At 30.9% G+C, this 23,207-nt stretch overlaps 3 protein-coding genes across 16 annotated transcripts in view; 2 read left to right on the forward strand and 1 right to left on the reverse strand.

Moving 5' to 3' along the window:
* Nucleotides 1-2,499, forward strand: LOC140666270 (protein FRA10AC1 homolog). Its single transcript, XM_072893279.1, has 4 exons — nucleotides 1-133; nucleotides 1,583-1,751; nucleotides 1,880-2,039; nucleotides 2,119-2,499. Exons 1-4 carry the CDS (start codon nucleotides 27-29, stop codon nucleotides 2,418-2,420), a joined length of 738 nt encoding a protein of 245 aa, XP_072749380.1. The 5' UTR covers nucleotides 1-26; the 3' UTR covers nucleotides 2,421-2,499.
* On the reverse strand, nucleotides 2,422-20,044 carry Nt5b (5' nucleotidase B). 10 transcript variants are annotated; one of them, XM_072893259.1, is made up of 10 exons: nucleotides 19,781-20,044; nucleotides 17,687-17,808; nucleotides 6,399-6,472; nucleotides 6,097-6,310; nucleotides 5,557-5,980; nucleotides 4,766-4,922; nucleotides 4,410-4,650; nucleotides 4,051-4,288; nucleotides 3,823-3,942; nucleotides 2,422-3,729 (listed from the first exon to the last, which is right to left on the reverse strand). In XM_072893259.1, exons 1-10 carry the CDS (start codon nucleotides 20,042-20,044, stop codon nucleotides 3,565-3,567), a joined length of 2,019 nt encoding a protein of 672 aa, XP_072749360.1. In that variant the 3' UTR covers nucleotides 2,422-3,564. The 10 variants fall into 10 exon arrangements, with proteins under 10 accessions (XP_072749360.1, XP_072749359.1, XP_072749364.1 ...); XM_072893258.1 differs by having other exon boundaries at nucleotides 2,422-3,732; XM_072893263.1 differs by having other exon boundaries at nucleotides 2,422-3,732; nucleotides 19,825-19,933.
* Secs (Sec synthetase) overlaps nucleotides 19,542-23,207 on the forward strand; it is a 9,036-nt gene continuing 5,370 nt past the window's right edge. Inside the window, exons 1-3 of one of the 5 annotated variants that reach the window (XM_072893274.1) lie at nucleotides 19,542-19,559; nucleotides 22,432-22,618; nucleotides 22,696-22,969. In XM_072893274.1, coding sequence (XP_072749375.1) covers nucleotides 22,505-22,618; nucleotides 22,696-22,969 — 388 coding nt within the window. In that variant the 5' untranslated portion in view covers nucleotides 19,542-19,559; nucleotides 22,432-22,504. Of the gene's footprint in view, nucleotides 19,560-19,917; nucleotides 19,975-20,270; nucleotides 22,033-22,431; nucleotides 22,619-22,695; nucleotides 22,970-23,207 lie in introns of those variants that run through there. The other 4 variants (XM_072893273.1, XM_072893270.1, XM_072893271.1 and 1 more) reach the window with 4 other exon arrangements.

Below are 23,207 nucleotides of genomic sequence, written 5' to 3' on the forward strand. Positions count from 1 at the left end.
AATACATACAAAATTTAACGACGAAGATGTTTCCGGCTTACGCACATTTGTCAGCTTATGACAGACACAAGAAACTCATAAACGATTATTTGACACTTTACGGGAAATCTGTGTCGTCATTGAAACGGGATACGTAAGTTAAATCTTTCATTTTATAATTTGAAAGCTTGATTATATTGCAGAAATATATTTCGCTTGTACATACATATTAGATCTTTATTGCTTAATTCTATTTTCTGAAATATTTACTTTTTTAATTTTGCTTATTTCTTCTTTTTTTCTTCTTTTTCTATTTTGAACTTGCTAAATATAAAAATGTTTAGGTAATCGTTGGCTACTTTATTCTGATACTCTCTCATACTAATATAAGAATATGACAAATTTGTATTTATTTAGAACAGAAACAGATTTATTGTATTTATTACATTTCACTATGCTATGCGATTAATGTTATATAATGTTCACATTGTATATGCTTGATAGAGTTTATTCAAATCCTTGGACTCTTTTTTCTCTTTGTACGACATCTTTTTGTTAGTACGATTAATAAAATATGTTGATTACACTAATATAATTTGATCAAACATATCAAAGCTCTATCAGTGCATGCTGATTTTTTCTGGTCCTTTAAATCATGTATGTACATATACAGTTACATTTTAAGCTTATATTTATCTTGGAAGGTTATTATATCTTCTGAATGTCATATTTTTATTTATCGTTCAAAAACTACTTGTTATCCAATCAATCCCTATTCCTTGTTTATTTACACAGATATTGTTTATGTCTCTTATCTTAATCTTAATGTTTACTTCACAGGATATTTAGAATTTATGTTTGTTTTCTTTTTTTTTTTTTTTGCTACAAAGACAGGAATATATATATATATATATATATATTGTTTATAATATTATTCATTTTGATTTTCATATTACTCTTTTATACCTTTGAAATTTGTATCAATGTTGACTTTTATTCTTATTCCTGCCACTTGTTTTCAATCTTATTGTCAACTTACCTTTTTTGTACATGTCACACATCAAAATTCTTTTTCATATTCTTATTTCTGCTATAAAAATTTCAATTTCCTACATCTTTCTATCCATTCTTTATATTACTTTCCTCATTTATTCACATTGCTTATAATTTCACTCGATTCCGTTTCTAATTTCTCAATTTATTTTATTTAAATTATATACTAATTAGCAAAGTACTCTTCTTATTGATTTTAATATACACATGCAAATTATTTTTATTAGTATTCCTGGTTGGACATTATATATCAGCATACTAGAGTATTTTTGCTTTTTATTATAAAATAGTATATTATTGCCAAATATCATCCACTATATATTACTTTGAACAATAAAGAAATTATTATTATTATATTTCTTTTTTTTCTTGACTTGATCTTTTTTTTTTACTTGCTTTAATAAGTATGTACAGCATTTCTCTGTGACAGATTTATTATTAACAATAAATAGAAGAACTGTTGTATAAACTTTGTTAATGCAGTTATAACTGCATAAACTTTGTAACTTGTGTGTAATAAGCAGATCTTGAAGTTTCGACCTGTTTTGAGGTCTCGGGATAAAACTGATTATGACATCATCAGAGAGAATCACAAGTTCCTCTGGGACCAAGAAAAGGATATTCCAGATACATGGGGTGCAAAATTAGCGAAAAAATACTATGACAAACTATTCAAGGAGTACTGTATATGCAACCTCACATATTATAAATTTAATAAGGTATGAGACACACATCTCAATTTTATATTTTACTTTTTTATTTTGTGTATATGAGCATATATTTTAAGTATATTACAAAAGTTATTTGTTGTGTTATTATATGACAATACAATTTGCGCAACATCTAGGTTGCTTTGAGATGGAGAACTGAGAAAGAAGTAATAGCTGGAAAAGGACAATTTGAATGTGGTAGTAAAACATGCAATGAGAAGGAGAACCTGCGTTCTTGGGAGCTTAATTTTGGCTACGTAGAACATGGCGAAAAAAAGAACGCTTTAGTAAAATTAAGTATGTTATTCATTTAAAAACAGTTATACAGTTTATAAGAGATTTACATAAAATAATGAACATATTTTTTTACATTAAGGGCTTTGTCCAGAATGTTCGATAAAACTTAATTATCGATCACAAAAGCGTGAGGTGAAAAGGAAAAAATCTTTGAAACGTTTGGGTGTAAATCCGGAAAGTAATAGCGAGGTATCTATTACATCCGATAATCGTGAAATGGATAATGAAACAGAAACAGATCCTAATTCAATTGAGACACAAACTAATGTCGTAAGCACCGATATAGACGAATCAAATATTTGGAAAGAAAAGCCATCACAAGACGTGGAAAAGACGAGAGAAAAGGAGTTTGAAGAGTATTTGGCAGATTTACTCATGTGAATATAATCGAAGCTTTAATTTTAATGCGATATTTTATTGTATAGATAAATCGAATAAAATAATCTTATTGTTATGTAACTTTTTTGCGTGTATAGCTGTCAGTAATAACACAAATATATTATTAATTGTAAAATTGTAATAATAAAATATTTTATACGAAGGACATACAGACACACACCGCACATGCATACATTTTTTTCATTTTTTTTTTCATTATTATATAACAGTTCTGTAACAATTTACATCGTATACAAAGAGAAATAGAATATTGTCTTATATCCTTTTTCAGCATAAAATCTAATGTTATCTAATCACAAGTCTAATAATTAGCATTCGTTATGAAGAATTAATTAAAGCTAATACTTGTTAAGTATATAATTATTTAAAAATTAATTTAAAGAATATGATCGTATAATTTTCGTTCTGTACACATTAGTTTAAATTGTACAGTATACTTTAGGTTTGCTACACCTCGCGTTTATTTCTTTATATATATATATATATATATATATATACATATATATATATATATATATGCGTATATATATTTTTACGCGTGCTTCTATACACGAGCTTTTATTATATATATATAAAAAGAGCGGGCTAGTACACTCAATTTTAGAATAAGTAATTTAATATCAATGTTTCTTTCTATATCAACACTTCTTTTAATATAATACTTCTTAATCTTAATAATGTAAAGTTCTCATATACATCATATACAATGCTAACAAAATCTAATATATATATTGTATAATTCTGAATGTTTCATAATATGAGCATTGTGCGCTAATCGTCGCATGAGTGTGTCCCACGATTCTACAAAAGTATCGTATTATACATATAATAAAATATAATAGAAATTATTTTTTTTCACATTATATATATAATCAAATCAATCTCATTTCTACATTAACATGTTGTTTAAAAAATATAAATTTTCATATATACATATTTTTTAGAACTAAATAATGTTAATGCGGGATGAATCATCATACACTATATATATAATTCTTTGAAACATAAGATATATCTTATTTAATAAGTTATATATTATGTTTTTATTTGCAATTCATTTTTCAGTCAATTTCAATTAAGCGAGATGTTAAACGTAGCATCTCATGTAATTGAAAAAAATATTACTTCAATTGCAATTTGTGCTTCTTGTACACATTTTCACTTGATTAGCTTGTTTCTGTGAATCGCTATCTTCATCACTGCAATCCTCATCGTGCGTATGTGTGACATTACGCGGTGTTTCCGGTCTTGCATGTGGAATTTGACTATTAAAATGGTCCACATACAAATTCTTCTAACAAAAACATAGAAAAAATTATATTATAATCAATTAATATATTGGCTATTTATCACAATGAGATTTATTATTGTTCTAAATACTTACAGAAGAAGGTCGATTATGTTCTTCTTCCTCATCTGCCAATTTAAATGTTCTAGAACGGCTTATCATTGGCGTTTCCATGACAAATCTCTGTTCGTGTGCTACTGTACTTTCATGTGGCATCTAAAAGTATAACACATAAATAGATAACATATAAAAGTAATTGTTTCGTATTAAAAATACAACTTGGAGTAAAAATCGTATATCCAAGTTTCATAAACAATAACTTACCAGCATAGCAGGTGCTCTGAACATATACGAAAAGGGATAGTAAATCAGATTCAAGAAAGTCGCCGCGTACAGATCGGCATACCTTACGACTTGACTGCTGAAAAATGTTTGTCTACTTCCGCTGCGAAACAAGGAACCCATCATGCCATAAGCCAAGTCCATCTTGTGCGTGACGTCTCTTATAGACGCGCGTAGCTTAGAGATATCTGGCTTTTCTTTTGTACTACTATCTAAATTTCTAAATAAATGAACAAAGAGTAAGTGATACACGATATTAACAAAAACACACAAATAATATATAGTTTAATTTGTTCTTATTCTGATAAATGATAACATTTATGACCGATCGTGCCACTCACTTGTACATTTCTCCGAGCATAACGTCTAGACTTTGTAATTCAGCGAACAATTGACATTTATCGGTCCAAACGTGCAACTCTTGAACCAATTCAGGGACTATTAAAAATGTTCTCCAGCCTCTTATTTTTTTACTTTTTAAAATATCACCAAATATATGATCACCGACGTATAATACATCCTTTCCTTTTGCACCAATAAATTCGGTAAACACGTCGCACGAGCCTCCTGAATACACTTCCCCTGTTTTAAATAAAAACCAACTTGATTACATAATCAAATTACTTCATTTTACTTATAATCACAAGCAAAAAATGTTTCCTAAGTTACGTTTATATCGAAATGTTTGACGTATCACCTGTATGAAGTGGTCCTTTATGTGTACCGAGCTTTAAAGCGCCTGTGCTCGTGTCCACTTGTCGCAAAATTGTCCCTTCTCCAAAAAACAATGGCTTTCTGGCATCTACCACAATTGTATCAAAATATGTTTTCCAATTTCTATGTGGTTCATCAGGCTAAAATGAGAAAACACATTAAAAAATGTACTTTTATTTTAGACTTTACGAATAATACATAGGATGTTTTGTCATAAGAGCAAGAGAGAGTTAAAAAAGTTTACAATTTATATTGGAAAGATTGTTTTACATTTAGAAATAAAAAGAGATTTCTCATATAAATGTATACAGAAATCTTGTTCCAAGCAACTGTATGTGTATATATATATATATATATATAACTATAAAAACACAAAGTTTTGATAGTTGATGTAAATTTGCACGTTTAACTGTAGAATGACATTATAAATATTATAATAATGAGATAATGAGACGCTAATGGAGATATATATACATATATATATATATATGTAAGTACACATTTATATAATGGAACAATACAAGTGTTTAAAAAATGATATATTAATTTTTATTATTTTATTAAAGTTTTAAAAGGTCAAGATTTTGGCGCGGTCATTTGTACCCGCAGTATCGCGCAATTCCATCATAAAATAAACTTTAATGTCTCTCTAAGGTTAATGTTGTGTGATCCCTTCAAATTATTAACTTTTAACCATACAGATTTCATTAATTTGTATAAAACAACTAATTTAAAAAATTTAATAGAATATAAATAAGAGAGGAAAAAACATACCCTTGCACCGTGTGGAAAATCGAACAAATAAGTCATAATTTTGTCCGTGAAAACATAATCACTGTTAGTTAATAAAAATACTTTCGCTCCGCTCTCTCGGATTCTCGTAAGAAACATGGGCAATCTCTTATCCTTCTTTACATATTCGTCCAAATTTTCGATTGTCTTTGTTTTCAGATTACCGTGGAGATGTATCCAATCTACCGCGTTTCTGACATCCTGAAATATACTTTTAAAGCTCATAGTGAGCTCACCTTCTTTCACTCCAGTTTTTTCTCGGCTAAATTGCGGCGAGTTTGTGAAAAAGTCTATAAGACAGGCTAGCAAATAGGTTTCCGGTAGATTGAACAAGGTATTGAGCACATAAACTCTAGACTCATCTAATTGTAGGAATTTGTTTGGATAAAGTTCATAGATATGAGAGCTGAAATAAAACAAATCGGGCAGAAAATGAGAAATAAAAAAAAAAACAATTAACAAATTGTGCAAAAAAAAAAAAAAAAAAAAAAAAAAGTTAAATATAATATTTTTATCTCTTACTGTTTTAAAAACTCGAAACCATGAACACAAACTAGGATGTTTCCATAAGCATCCACTTTTAACAGATTTCCGTACAAAGTATCGAACCATAATCCACGAACAGGAAAACTAGGATCATATTCAAAGGCCTTGATTTCCTGTGGATATCCTAAAGACACCAGACGATCCTTGAGCAGATTAAAACCCAATTGCTCGTACTGCGGTGACTTGTACTCTAAAATATTTAGCATAATGTAATTTTCTGTTTTATTTTTAATTTTTTAATTTTTTTAAAAGAGGTACATTTATTGCAAAATAATCACCTGCCAATGTGTAATCCATGTCAAATCCATAAAACTTGATGTTCTCCAAGTGAAGACTTCGATTGACAAAGATTCTGTAAAAACAAAATTTGTCGATTGAGGAACATCACAAATTAATTATATAATATAGATTTACGCTGATTCGAAAAGTGCGTAATTAATTTAATGCAATGACGAGAATTTGGCGGGATTTTTTGTGTATGTGTAACAACGATTCGTTGCGACAGAGTGAAGTACGATTCCTTGAAAATCTTCTTGCTGATATAGAAACGATAACCTTGGTAATATCAAAATCGGTTTTTGTCTATGTTTTATATTGCTTCTCTGCTTGTATAAACACTCATTTTTTTACGATACTAACATTTAAGACGGAAAATTATATATAATTAAATTTGATAAATCGTGTAAAGTATACTAACGAAACATTGTTATAATCATCGAGTAACAAAAACATAGCTGTTCTTTTTTTTCTTTTCTTTTCTTTTTATCTTTATAATAAATTTATATTAATTATTGTATACAGCAAAGAGGGTCATATATTCCAAGGTTAAATTTATTTCTCTCTCTCTCTCTTTCTCTTTTAGTACAATTCAATTTATTCGTAACATAGTAAGTAATGAAATAACGAGTCTTTAAGTTACGATTATAAAGAATTTAAGTATTTTAAACTTATTGTTAATTTTAAATTGACTTTTGAATTTTCTATTTTGAATTATATATTATTGAATTTAATATTTTGTTGTCCGTAATTGAAAGAAAAATAATTTAAGTCTAGCGTAAATATTTGTTTAACATTTATTAAACATTTTTGTTTAGCATCTATTGAACATTACTTTAAATAGTAGGGCATCTATCCACCATAAAGAATTCTGCGATAAAATTTCACGCATGTATAAAACTGTAATGATTGTTCTTAATATATTGTATGTATAGTGCTGTTGAATTAATTATCTTGAAACGTGTAAGATGACGAAGAAGGCAAAAATATGCTGTTTATCTTTGTTCGAGGAAATTATGTATTTGGAAATGGTCTGGATTCTGAACACATATTTATCTCTAAATATGCTTTTAAATACAAACACATGCATAAAAACATATTTAGAAAACATATTTATAGCGATAAATGTGAACTCATTGTCAGAATATGGACCTATGTATTATTTTAAATTAGATGCGTGTGTTCAAAATCCAACTTTCAAATATATCAAAATCTTTAAAAGTACTAAAGATGAACTTTACGATAATTTTTTATAATATTAATTGCGACCGCAAATGTATATAAGATCCAATACGAAAAGTTTATTTCTCTATGTCATAATTCTGATCATAAATAGTTCTTTACACTATTTTCTGAATTTTTTAATCTTTTATCTTTAATTTTAGAATAAAAAAAATGGAAATTTTAAATAATAGAAAATCATAAGACTAACACAAGTCGGGGAAAGGGAGCGTAGAAAATAATTATTAAACCATAAAGTGTGATTTAAAAAGACATTAAAGCAGAAAAAGAGAGAAAGATGAGTCACTTGTATTAGTCAATGTTTTTCTTGAACAATCGTCGAATCTTTACTTGGCGTACTTTTTTTCTGAAATTTTTAATAAGTAAAGTGAAGAAACAGACAACTTACTCATTCTGCACGCAATGTCGCGGATTCACAAAATTCGCAGTTGGCAAGGCATCGTCGTTTGTATTTTTCAGCCACATTTTTCGCGAAATATCAACTAATCATCGATACTTTATGATTTGCGTTTTTCTTATCTAGCCACAACACACAGATGTATCATACAATAAAATCACTAAATAAATCGTACAAGGTGAAATAAAACACTCTAAAAATTTGAAATTTAACAACACGTAACGATAAATGTAACATAACGATACGGAAAGTTGATAAAATCCATCAAAGGAAAAAAAACATTATGACAATAGTTGATAAAATTATATTTACATTATATTTACATTATTGCTATGCACGCGTGCGCGTAAAAGGAAGGTATATTTAAAAGAAAAATGTATATAACGCACATAAGAGAATATTTGCACGACAAATTTTCTCAACTTATTACAAAGATTATTCTTTGAATCGGAATATGTTCACCGATTACTCTCTGATACACACTCACTCGGTTGACGAAAGCTTTCCGGATTATCACGATATTAATGACATATAGTAAAAGTAGCACGTCGGAAGGAATGGCAGCATGCGTGTGTGAAAGGCACTGTTTCGTTGGAAAAACGACGACGATGCTGCTCGCTCAATGACCATACGTCAACTGGTCTGTGGCGAGTCGTCGGGGTCGATTAATACGCAACGATGGGAACTAATTCATTCGTCTTCCGGACGCAACCTCCTTCAAATTCAACGTATTTACGATCGTGTACATGTGTGCGAACGTTGTCCAGCCAGCTTTACCGAACAATACCTACATTAGAACCAAATGTGTGTGTTTTGACTGTATACGTATACATATAGGATGTATTTCACCTCGTAAGTAGCGATGAATCGCGTGCTATTATACAAACTTAATGTGATAATTGTTTCGGTACATCAATATAGGTGTTTTACATTTAGTTAACACAAGCATCATCTTGTCTTTTTTCAACATGCAGCGACAACGACAAGATGGAATGACACTTGTGTCGACTTGTCATCACTAAATGGAAAGAATTCAATGTCGCGTTAAACCCACACATTTGAAGTGTTTCTTTATCCGCGTCTCTTTTTTTTCTTTCTTTTTTTTTTTTTTTTTTTTTTACTCCGATTTCCTGAATGTATAATCAGAAATATATAAAAGAAATTGGCTGTTCTTTTGTCAATGTAGGCGATATGTTTGGTGAATCTTGCAGGTAGCGAGATAACACACGAAAACAGCGCACGCAAGTCTATCCAAGTGAATCATATCACCTTGTGCTTGGTACGTATGAGAAGTTGGTTAGCTAATATTAGATTTGCTCGAAATCACCGATTTCGATTTTACATACAACCTATATGTCGAACAAACTTAAAGTCAGACGATTAACTCATTCAACAACTGAACAAAACGAGTACGCGGTACGCGATCAAAAATTATATGTAAAATTATATATACGTTATTTGTATAACTTTATTGACAACAACGTAGATGTATCCTGCCAAGAAATCTATATATCTACTTATATTTCTTATTTCATGTATTTAAAACACTTGAAACAATTGCGTTTAATTATAGTGAGTCTTCAGTATTACATATATGGAATATATCGTAATAGAGGCATAATTATATATGCTTAAAGTAATATATTATAAAATGTTATAAAATGTCACATATATAGCATGTAGAAACGTGTATCATAACAACATGATAAAAATCTCTCTTAAACTTCAATATACATAGAAAAAGAATAAACATGAAGAATTTATTTTCTCAAACCGATTTTTTTATAAAGTTATTAAAGTTTTTATCAAAGTTTTAACAGAGCTAGATTTTAATTTCTTGTGTATTATAGCTGATTTCGAGACAAATTCAATCATGCGTATCATACATCTATTTATGTATAAGTATATCGACAGTTATTCCGAATTAATTTCATGTATGTAATCTCACCGAAACATTTATTTAATGGTTTTTAGCATGACTATTTTATCTTGCGTTTCGCGTTGATATAGATTTTAAATCGGTCAGATACTTTGCACAAGAGGATACGTTCATATTGGGACGAAAGTTACTGCACGTATCGTACTTTCACTAATCAATTATTCACGGTGTCTACGGCGCAATGTCCACGTGACTTTGGCAATAATTTCTGAACAATTTATCATATTTGTTTAATAATTAACCATTAAATGTATAATTTTAAACTGGAAATATTCAAAGAGAATTATTTAATCAAATTCTTTTTTTAAAAAAAAAAGGTATAGAGTTATTTTGGATTTTTATTCAACAATTAATAAACGAAAAAAGAATAGAAAAAATCCGAAATCCATAATATTATATCATAACTGTTTTTCTTTGACTTAATAATTGTTTGATTGATTTGTGTTAAACAAAATTTATAATAAGAATAAACACACACACACACACACACACACACATATACACATGCACGTACGTATGTATATATGTATGCGCGCGTGTGTGTGTGTGTGTGTGTGTGTGTGTGTGTGTTTATTCTTATTATAAATTTTGTTTAACACAAATCAATTAAACAATTATTAAGTCAAAGAAAAACAGTTATGATATAATAAAGAATTTATACAGAGTAGTACGCTAAAGATTTTATGTAAGATGTGAATAAATTATACGTTTATAATATGCGATTTCAACATAAGAAACATTACTTTACAAATATTGGCCAGTAACTCGAAACAAGTTGTCCTCATTGCATAAGTCTCGTCGTTTGTACATTCAAATTCCAGTAGTAGATAAAGACCGTCATGACGAATGACCGTACGCATGTTAGTGTTTTTAAAAAATATCTCTTTACCAGTAATAATCCAAATTTTCGAAAAACAAATATCTTTGAAAATACATGTTTAATTCCCCTCCCCCCTCCCCCAAATAAAGTTCTTTAAGTTTGTGATATATATATATATATATATATATATATAATATGAGAGAAAGAGAGAGAGAATGGAAGAGTATTATACGAAGAGGTACATTATAAAATAAAAAAAAAAAAAAAAAAATGTAACAATGTAAAAATTGACAGGAAAGTAATTTTAGCCATATCACTTCTTACTATATGTACGTATATAATTTTTCTACATTTAGATCTCAAACTCTATCTACTGATTGTGAGAATTAATATAAACCCTGATAAAGGTAACCTGCATATATCTATTATTTCTTTTTATTTTTTTAGATCATGTCTAATAAAAAGATTGATAAGAGTTGCGCAGTCATAGTATTCTTTATCTTTCAATCAAGGATTGTTAATATAATGTTTTATATACGTTAATTGTAAAATGTTTTATATACGTTGTACAGAGAAAATCTTCCAAGAAGAGGTAATAAATACTGTTTTATTATATTGGCAGCACATTCTTATGAGGCAATACTTTGTTTGATTACATTACAACGTCAGTTGTTGTTATCTGCTTACTGAAAGAAATTTGTTTGCGCAATTCACGTTGGAAATTTTTAGTCATATTATCGCAATTAACTCGCAAACGCGCCTTGACAGTTCTTGGTTCAGCGGATTACGATAAACACGCAATATAAAATGAGAGAAATAATAAATAAATAATTTTTTTTAAAGTCAATCGTTACACGCAGTGTAATTAATTTCCTCGTTACATCATACATAAGTACAAATTAATTAAATATAATATTTTATCAAGAAAAGCTAATTTTATTATGTAATTCAAAGTATGTATAAATTACGGTATATATTAGTTTCTTTTGTTAATTTCAAGTAATAAATCAATTTTATTATTAATTTAATATTAATTTTATACTAATATAATGTACTTTGTCAGAGAAACGGGAGGGGGAGGAGAGAGAGAGAGAGACTTATTGTATATTAGTTTTTTGTTTATAAAAAATATTTCTTTAAACATCCAATAAAGAATCGAGAGAATTATAAATAATGTCGGAAATGATTACAATGAAATAACTGCCTGCGATATAATGAAATTCTACGAAAGATTGCTAAGCACATTGTCGTCGTGTAAGAATAAACCCCTTCATTATCTAATAATACTATTGAGTGCTCGAATTTATCGTGATTAATCTATTCTCTCTAAATTATCTGTTCTATCTAACTAGTTTTGATTCATTTCCTGTCTGTGCTTTGTTCTCTAAAAAACTATAAAACTATAAAAAGCCAATTAAACAATTTATTTGACATCTTTCACTTGTTTGCTTTTCAAAGGATTTATTAGATATTTTTTATAAAGAGTTTCTTGCATAAAAATATTATTAAAACAGAGCACGATATATGTATGCATGCATATAAGTATAAAAACGAATAACTTTGTTTAACAAAAATATAAAATTAAATTATATTTCATTAAAAAGAAATAATCTTTTTCTTTTAAGTCATAATTTCTTATTGCTATGAGTCAATTATGGATACATGTTATTAACATGTTAACAATAAAATCTGTAAAAAGTCATTATTCAATATACTAGCCTAAATGTCAAATTCAAAGCAATAATCATGTGTGTGTGTGTGTGTGTGTGTGAGCAATGTCTCAGCAGATGCATATCTGAAATCTCAGCTTTTGAATCCACATTACGTACACAGTTCTGTCACACGAGTACTGTAGATTATAAATTATTGAAGTAAACTTGCATTATGAAGAAATGTATTTTCAGAATATGTAATATGTGTTCGGAATATGAAAATTATTTTTTCGATAGAAAATCAATGCTGCAGCACGATGCTGCGACCAGATATACAATACATATATGTATATCTTTTCTCATGCGCGAGGAAATTCGAATCCGGTATACTACTGGCGAGAAGTGCATCGATAACACAAAATTGGACTTGTGTCTTTCATAGAGAGAGATTTTAGGGTTCCGTGACATATCGGCATAGAGATAATTCAAACAAAAGTCATTATTTTCCTGTGAGTTTTGCGCAAGCTAAATAATTTCAATAGCATAAAAAATAATATAACATTACGTAACGCTGTCATCTAACAATAAGGAATGGTATATATCTTGGACGGAATGCGAAGTAAAATGGGTTAAAATTAGGTTTAAAACTCTACATTACTGACCCGGGGCCAAATTCTATAATTGGAATAAGGCAAAAGGTTTGCGCGAGATGAACATCGGTCTTATACGTCGAATACCGACTCTCGAGGCCGTTGTGTCACATATTAAGAAGAGGCTGGACAGATAAGCTACGTCGATAAAAGTTAATACATCTAATACATTTCGAGGTTCACGCGGTATTCATGATGAATATGACATTACGCAAAATACTTTTAGCCTTTTCAAATATAAAATTAATAATTAAATTGTCAGTTAAAATAAAGATTTGCTCCGTGTGAATCGAAATTTGTAGTTTCATGAATTTTTATCGTATACAGTTAAAAAAAATCATACAGTGATACAGCGACTATAAAAAAAAAGTAGGTTCGATATACAAGATAATTAAATTTACATTATTTTTTTATATTAAATTATATTCTAAAAGTATTTTGCGCAATGTCAAATCAAATTCATATTGAATCTCGAAATGTATTAGATTTGTGAACTTTTAACGTATAGCGAGGGTGATCCGTCCAGTTCCTCCTTAATAAAACCAAGGAAATTTATCCACTTTTATCTCACTTTTATTAATAGAGAGTCCTGCTCTCTGGAGAGATTTACCTGTGGCCCAATTCGCGTTTATCAGTGCGGGCGCCGTGAATACCCTCGTTGTAGCTATCCAGATCTTGTTCGTTACGATCGTTCGTCGTCAGTCCTACGTTAAGGCCGAGCATGGTACGATGAATCGATTCCTCGGGAAATACGTTCGAGTCATCTGGGAATCGCACTCTCGGCCCTACACCGGTGAAATTTCAATCGTCTTCGTTACAATTAAAGGGCTCGCGATAATTGAGTAAATCTACAATAATCCGCAAATTATAAGATACGCATATCTTTTCGCAATAGCAACAATCTCAACATAATGATAACATGAAAATACTTATAATATGGAAAATACTTTGATGGAAAAAAGAATGTGAGATAAGATCAGTTCAAGTCTACGTTACTTGGAATTAAATTTTATAATAAATTGAAATATAGTGAAAGATTCGCGTTAAAGAAATAAACTATGTATCTCATATACTTATTATTTTAAGATCCAAGATAAAGTTTATAAATTATAGACTTGCCCCATTACAGTGGACTTTTCAATTCGCTTGCAAAAAAAATGCGATTTAAATAATAAATAATAAAATAATAATTTTGCATATCGATAATTAACAAGAGATATCTCTTACACGCGGCTTATCTCTTTAAGTGATTTTTCCTATCGCAGAGCATGCTGTGTTTTCCAGCACAAATTCAAAGTTCGATCGCATCGACTTGTTGAGAGGCAAATTAGCGTGATAATATACGCATTAAATTATTTCTTCTTTTATATTTATATCTATGTGTTAGATCTATATATCTATCTATACACAATTAGATTGCGGTTTGTCATAATTTTTAATGATATTAGGATATGTACAATTTTTTTTAAGTTGACAACCTCTTGCCTCTAGATGGAAAAGTTCCCGTTCAAGTCCATAGCGATTACTGACTACGGCAAATTTCTTCGTAATTAATATATAATATCACTTTAAATTATATTTTACTTACAAATCTTTTATGCCAAATTAATATTATAGATAAAGCTACATTATAGATACAGCTACAACTCGAAAAAAAATAACCAGTAGATTAAGATTCAATTAATATATAATTAGAATATAGCCGAGGCATACGTACATGTAGATGTATATGTGTCTCGGCTATTGGCTATAAAAATAAAAAGTAAAATATTCTGAGTTGTAACTAGGCATAAAAACTAGTTATCATTTACTAATATCCATTTGGTCTGATTAGTTTCTGGTTATTTTTGAACGAGAAAATACTTTTTTAACAACTTTAGTTGTTAAATAAAAAATAAAATTACCTATGCACTCTTTGATTGGTATTTAGCCATCAAATAGAATTTTATCGAAAATAGACTTTTTTATCCAGTTATTGGATTGTTGCTATTCCGTAAATAAAAAAAAGTAAAAAATATTTCTGACTGTCCCGTTTTATTTTTTTTATACTGCACGAGAGAAAAAAAATTATTGTCGAATGACACGATTTTCTCTTTGTCACAATTTATTATCACCACTTTCCGATATTGTTATAATTAAAAAATTTATGAAAATATTAAGCAAATAATGAATAACTAATAATATTAATTAGAACTCGGAACGTGTCATAAAAATAACAAGAAAAAATGCGACTCGTGTATAACAGTATTCGAAAAAAAAAAAAAAAAAAAAAAAAAAAGAAAAAGATCATTACCTATATTCGCTGGCGTGATGACCATGCTGACATTTTGACGACTCATAGCGAACTAACGATGGTGTGTAAATCGCTTATTTCCAAAAACTCAAACAAGTAAAATGTATCGCTAAAACTAATCGCTGTGTGTGATCGCGTACTTTCCTTAACTTTGCGTCCATGCGAGTGGCAATGTCGTAATGACAGAATGGAACAACATCTTTCCGCCTCATCGTCAAACATGATTCTTTCTCTTATTTTTTCTCTCTCTCTCTCTCTCTCTCTCTTTCTCTTTTCCTACACAACAAAGCGATAAGAACAAACCAGATCAGTCGCATGGGTCATTCGCGTGTGTGATAACGATGAAAAAAAAAGGAATCGCGACTCACGTGATGCCCCCCCTCGATTTTCATATAGAAGATCGATAGATTTTTTTTAAGAGAGATTATAGCGAGAGTGAAATCAAAAATAGATTTCCTCTAATAAACGTTACAGATATGTTTTGTTATATTTGCCCTTGAAAAACTGTTAATTGTAAATATTCAGATGTTCTATTCTAAAACGTGAGATGAAAAATCTTGTGCCCTTAGCAAAAGATAATGTGATAATTTAATACACATGTGTATATCTTCTACGTTATTTTTAATTGTACTTGTGTATTCCTGAAAATTAATTAATTTCTGGTAAATTTCTATAACTTTGATCACTTTTTTATCAAACAATTATTATTTTTAAACAGAAAATTTGAATTTAATACAGCGATTGTTTTTTTTTTTCAAGGTTTGATATAAAGAAGATTGAAAATATATCATATATTGAAAAATTAACTGCTTTTTAAAAATTATTTAAAAAATGAATTTTTTCCTATACTTTTCCTGCAAATAGATATGTATTTATTTGAGAGTTTAGTATTTTCACACAGTCGAGAGAGTTTTTATCTTTCTTATTATGTTTGTGTATCAAATCTATATTTTATTGCGTGATATTAGCGTAGAGGAAGAGGAGATGCCAAATATATATTTTTACAATCCCGAAATATATCGCGGTCAAAGAGTATATCGTTTAAACGAGTTATTTTCGTACGATACATATGAATTCACTTTTGAAAATATCAATCCCACGCATTTTCAAAAGTGAATTCATATGTATCGTACGAAAATAACCCACTTAAATTATATACGCAAATGTTCCATCATATATATATATATATATATATACATATAATAGAACGAATCAATATTAATCGCAACTATTTCAAGAGAAGTAATATTATATTCTACTCTACTCTGACATTTTTTCGACTATTAATCGCAATTAATCGAAAAAAAGGTAGTTGATAATAAATTTTGATCGAGCAAATATAAAGCTTTTATATATTTTAGTTTTCAAAAATGTAATATAAATAGCATTCACATAAATGTGTATGTACGAAAAATTCTGCGTACATTTACACGATTATATGTTATGTGAATAATCATAAACTGTTATATTTGTAATCGGTAAATACCTTTCGACATTTTTGACAAATATTTCATTATCAAAAATAAAGTTCTTACCTCAAATATATCGGTAATCATTATTTACAAATATATACATACATTGCGTACATTTTATTCAACACACTGTCGCACCAAAATCTATTAGAAATACATATGATCAACGTCATACGTATAAGTATGTATGCTTTTATGTCTAATAAGAAAACATTCCTAAATCGAGTGTATCGTAAATTAAATATTTGGCGTAAGACAATTTAAAAATAATCCTCTTTATCTTGTGTAAAGTTTTTTTTTACAAGCATATCAAACGCTATTAAAAACAGGCATATAGCTCTGTCCTCCGCGAGTTATAATACATCTAGATATTTATCTGGATTTTTATTTTCTTTAACCCTTACTCCGTACTGATGAGTCATTTTTGTCTATGATTTTTCTAACAACGTCAATTTCTCGAAAACAAATAATCATAAAATAATAAATTTAAGTAAATTATTTTTCAAATTTATTATTTTAGTCTTTATTTAGAATGTTTAGAAGAATTCAAAGAAGGTATATACATTTTTTCAGATTTTTTAAAACACTTTTACATATTAATAAACTTGTCGAAAATACGCTGACCCACCTGTACGCAGTTAGAAGGTGCCAAAAATAATAATACGGAGTAAGAGTTAATATTATGGAATATTTAAAATAAATATCTTGAAACACTTGTATCCCACACACAACAAAATATTCATTTTTCGACGAAAAGATTAACAATAAGATACGTATTACACATATACATATACACAGATGTAAAAAGCACACGTGTACACTAACCTTTGACTGGCCTGCCGGTACCATTTTTTGTTACCACTCGGATCATTGTCGTGTTGCGGTGTATTAGGCCCTGTGTTCTCCTGATCTCCATGTGCATTACAGTTTTCAAGCTCCATGATTAGCTGTAAAAAAAATTAACAATTTATATATAATCATTCAATGAAACTTTTCTCGGAATATATTTAATGTTGTCTTGGAAAAAAATTGAAATTAATAAAAGATTTATCACACACACACACACACACACGCACACAAATATTTAACTTTAGCAAAGCTCATCTCCAAGTAAATGACAATGATATAAAGATTTATTCATTATAATTGCTTTATACAGATGTAGAGATTAATATGTATTAAAATATTATTAATGAAAAATCTCTGTCGCGTTATCAGTATAAAAAGATAACATTATATATGCTATCTATTCGATAAAATTTACGCGTCCGCTTGAAATTTCGCGTTGTCATAGATAGAAAAATTAAATTAAATTTTTATAAAACGATACAAACAATGCTTTTGTACGTTTTAAGTGTGTCATAAAAATAATAAAGCGAAAAGAAGAAAGACTCGACAATGTCGACGTCTTTCCAATCCGTGATGAGTAAATGTGAGTATATAAATAAAGATCATTCTCGTGTATCTCTATGTAACAACGAAACGCGAGCAAAAATACACAATCATTACATGCTCTTTTGCGATCCATAATTAATACAGATATGTATTACAACACGTTAACGCCCGTGGCATTATTCTCGCGGCGTTATCGTTGTTGAAACACAGATTAATCCGTTTTTTAACGCGTTAACTTACTGTTCACGCGTTATTGTTACGTGAGAAATTATATATTTTACGTGTGAAAGAAAGGTAAACAACTCGCTTTCGTACTGATTTGGTATAATAATAATTCGTCAACATGATGTGCAAAAATATGAAATCAATCAACTTTCATTCTTATACCTCTCTGGCAAGTGTCTCTTATCGCACGTTCTTTTATGATGAACGTCATAAAAATTGATAATTCTCAAAACCGTTCGACACCGACAGTGCGATCTGTCAATTGAAAATTTGACAGACTGTTGCACTCTCACCATCACCTCTCGCGCGATACAGCTACTGCAGATTCACTGCGTACCGAACAATGAGATCAATTCACTGAACTACGATAAATTCGGTCGCAGGTATGCCAATCGGTCATAGTAAAAAGTCTCTAAAATATATCTGACCCGCGCAGTTCAATTTGAGTGGAAAGAAAAATTAATACCTGCACAATTGGAAAAAACTATAATTACGTGATGAGATAAATATGATAGAAATATAGAATTGATAATTTGTGTAAAGTATGCGTATATATATAGAGTTAGATATATATACAGGAGGAATATATGTAGTGATTTATACAGTAAAAATCGACCCTAGAAAATTATTAAAATTTTTTTTACAGTTATATCTACTCATACTCTCTCTCTCTTTCTCACACACACACACACACACACACACGCACGCACAGATAGGCTCGTATTTTTAGCTTACATTTATCGCTAAATGTGCCTCTAGAAGTGTTTTTGTACATTTAGAGTAGCTAGGTTGTATATATTTTAGTAGTAGCTCAGAATACGGGCCATATTCTTGTATAATATTATAGTGCAATAAAATTCTCATAATAAATATAAATTATCATATTATAAAAAAAGTCGATAAAAAACTTATTACTTCCCCCTCTTAATATATATATATATATATATATATATATATATATATATATTATATATAGTCTTAAAAGAAATTAAGTGAAAAAATACATGTACGCAAAGTTGTTTAAAATTTTTATTTAAATTTGACGTTATACGATACTAAAAGCGAGCAAAAAAGAAAGGTTAGAAAAGGGTATTAAATCATTTTTTATTTGCGCTTCTGGCGTGCAAGAAAAGGATGTGCGACGTGCAACATGAATAGGATAAAAGGATGAGATGTAAAGGTGATAGCGCGCGCGTGATGTTGCATCATGTATAGAATCATAATATATAATATACATATAATACATATGTATATATATATATATATATATATATATTTATATATGTATATAATATGCACCTGTCGGATAGTCGAGGCGCGAATAACACGCGAAGCACCCTGACCTGTAAGAGCGACGACGGCGGCGTCGTCAGCGGTTGCGGTAACGGACGAATTCGTCCGTAGCGCCGTAGACCCGTCGGTCCGTTGTCGACCGAACGACGACGACGACGACGACGAAATCCACGGAATAGTAGGAGTTAGAGGAGAAGGAGGTAAAAGCCTGTGTTTTACGATTCTCGCGAACTTCCACCACGCGTAAGCGTTCCTCATCCTCGTCGTCATACTCGTCGATCGACGACGATTGCCAAGGATTGCAATCGAGGAACATACAGCGACGGCGACGGCGACGGCGACGGCGGTGTCGCCGTTCAACAATTACCTCCCGCTCGGTCATCGGTGTATTGCGTAAAATTAATCCGATTTAGTTTGTGACCTCGCGGATGCGACGTAACCTACAAATCGTAAAGTATCGTACATACATACATCCATACATACATCGCAAATTTCCCTCTCCCCTCTCCCCTGCATTTGGCTCCGGCTCCGAGGAGCTCCGACTCGGACATCGGACACTCCGACCCCAGATCGTATCATATCATATCGTATAGTATCGTATCGTATCGTATCGTATCGTGAATCGTATGTCGTCGTCGTGGAGTCGTGAAACAGAGGCTCATTGGCCTATTTCAAGTCGAGCATCGTCGCGTCGTTTCTTGGGGACTCTTGTTAATTGGTACATTTTCGTGAGAAACAGTGATATATAACATTTCATTCGTTTTCTCTGCGCGTGCTGCGTGCGTATCACACGTCACACTGCCGAGTGCCGTGCCGAGCCGAGAAGAGAAGAGAAGAGAAGAAAAGAGAAGAGAAGAGAAGAGAAAAGAAGAGAAGAGAAGAATGCAACGCGGCGACGGCGACGCGTCGCCTTTCGCGTTGTGTGTTTGACGCGTCGTGTCACATCGTGTGACCCAACCCACTTTTGATTTGTGCGCCGCTCAGTCTCGGAACTCGGGACTCGGGGGCAGTCTCACCGAGAGGCATCTCTGAACATGTATTCGCGGTGATATTCGGGGCTCTCCTTCAGCTTCAAGCTTCAGCAGTGTGTCCGTGACAGTGGAGAACGGTTCCGAGTTCCGAGAGTATCTCTCTCGCCCGCTCGCTCGCTCGCTCGCTCGCGCGCGCGCGCGCGTGCGCGTGTAGTGTTTGTCACTTTGCCTCGCCTCGTCTCGCGCCTCTCGCCTCTCGCCTCTCGCCTCTCGCCTCTCGCCTCGTCCACTGCGTCTCAAACGGGTATGGAATTTTGCGCGACGACAATCCAATGAACTTGGCACGTCGACATAACCTTTAAGCCGCAACGCAACGATCGTGATACTATTGCCTTCTCGATTTTCACACACACATTCGCCCCTGTTGATCGGCACAGACCACAGACATTGTCGCATTGTTAATCGCCGCGCAATCGTGTCCAGACATTTTATTGTCGCTCCATCCGGGGCCCGGGGCTCTCTTTTTATTTCGCGCACCGATAGAAATCCCGACGATACGTCAAACACGTATCACGTATCACGTATCACGGCTCACGGCTCACGGCTCACGGCTCACGGCTTTGATTCATTCATTACCTGCTTGCGCGCGTCTGCATTCTATCACGAATTTTCATTCATCTTTCTCGCTACGCCTTAACTTTCGTCTCTTATTTTATTTATACGTACATACGTCTATACTCTATACGTTGTACATCATACATACATGCACTACGTATTTGTCGTATTGTATTTGACAATGTTCAGTTTGATTCTGTTCTGTATACTTTTGTTTTCGCGCGACGTTATATCGAGAATACAATCCGTTTTGTATCTTTGAGTTTACTCGAGACTTATTAATAAATTTTCTTTTTCACGCAACAAATTTGTGTTTTTATTTCGTGAACTCACACACTCGTACGTGTCACCATTCCATTTTTCCTTACATATCACAATCTTGCAGTCTCGTATATTCGTAAGTATGCGTTAAAAAAAAAGCTCCTACACTTTGTTGTCACAATTGTCAGATATTTTTCAAAAGATACGTTAAAAGACAATTTTTGCCAAATTATCCAATCGAAATGATAAATTGCTTATATTATCGTGTGAAATTTTCATCACACACACACACATATATATATATATATACACATTAAAAATTTTTAATCTTGTAATATTTTAAAATTGTTGGAAAACGCTAATCAGATTTCATATTATTAAATGTATAAACTACTTGTACATCATGCCTGAGTAAGATTCATTTTTTATCATTATTCATATAAACATTTTGTGTATAGCCACACGCATATGCACAACGGTGTAAAATAATATAATTTATAGTAATAATAGGATTACTATTTTGTATCGATTACTCTCTGATTTCCTATCGCTTACCACTTTGCATCGCTTAGCCCCTTTTTGGTTTTTTTTCACAATTACATGACCATATAATTGTGTCTATTATATGCTTTTTTGCTTTTATTCATTTTCTCATTCTCCTTATAATCTTGTAAATATAATGTAATGCGGTGGCGATGCAAAATTACAAAGTGGTAAATAAAGAGTGTAAAGTAAACAATAGGGAATCAGAGAAATTTAATACAGAGAATATTACTTTAATCATTATCCATCGTTATCTACTAATCGAAGAGCAATGGTGTACTAAGAGCTCAAACATCAATTTGTGGAGGACTAAATAATTGACAGAAAATTCTTCAAGAAAATGAATAATCAAGCATTCAGTTTAGCGGAGAGGCTCATACCTTCGACTTATGTACAACAAGGTTTAAACGCCAAAAAATCTCGTGAAAACCTTATACGGCATTTTATTGAACATGTAAGTCATCAAAATAAAATAGCAAAGCTCATTGTACATATATATAAATTATATATATCCTTTTTTTTATCCAACAGCGAAAATGGCCAGAAGAAGGTTGGGACGATGCTACGATAGAAGCGTTTCTATCGGATCTGTCGCAAATGGATAGCAATAATTTCCCATCAAATTGTAGCGTTGGTGAACGCGAAGCGAGAATTATATCAAATATTGTTGCAAGAAGACACTTTCGTATGGGACATGGTATAGGTAGATCTGGTGATCTAGAAGAAGTACAACCCAAAGCTGCTGGTAGCAGTTTAATGTATAAATTAACAAATTCTTTAGTGCTTGAAGTTATAAGATATATGGGTAAGCAAAAAATGTGGAAATATATATGTTTATCACAGAGGAGAGAAATATTTCAGACATATATTTAACAACTGCATAAGAATACGTAATATTTTTGTAATTTAAAGTTCAAATCAACTTTAATTTGCCTGTAAAGTTTGTTTTTTATTTTTATCATAAACTTGTAACTAGTTTTTTTTAGTACGTACTTTTTACATTACCATTTGTCTGGTTCTTTTTCTTTTTGTTTTATTCTTTA

This window comes from Anoplolepis gracilipes, chromosome 5, assembly GCF_047496725.1.
Source record: "Anoplolepis gracilipes chromosome 5, ASM4749672v1, whole genome shotgun sequence".
Lineage (NCBI taxonomy): Eukaryota > Metazoa > Arthropoda > Insecta > Hymenoptera > Formicidae > Anoplolepis > Anoplolepis gracilipes.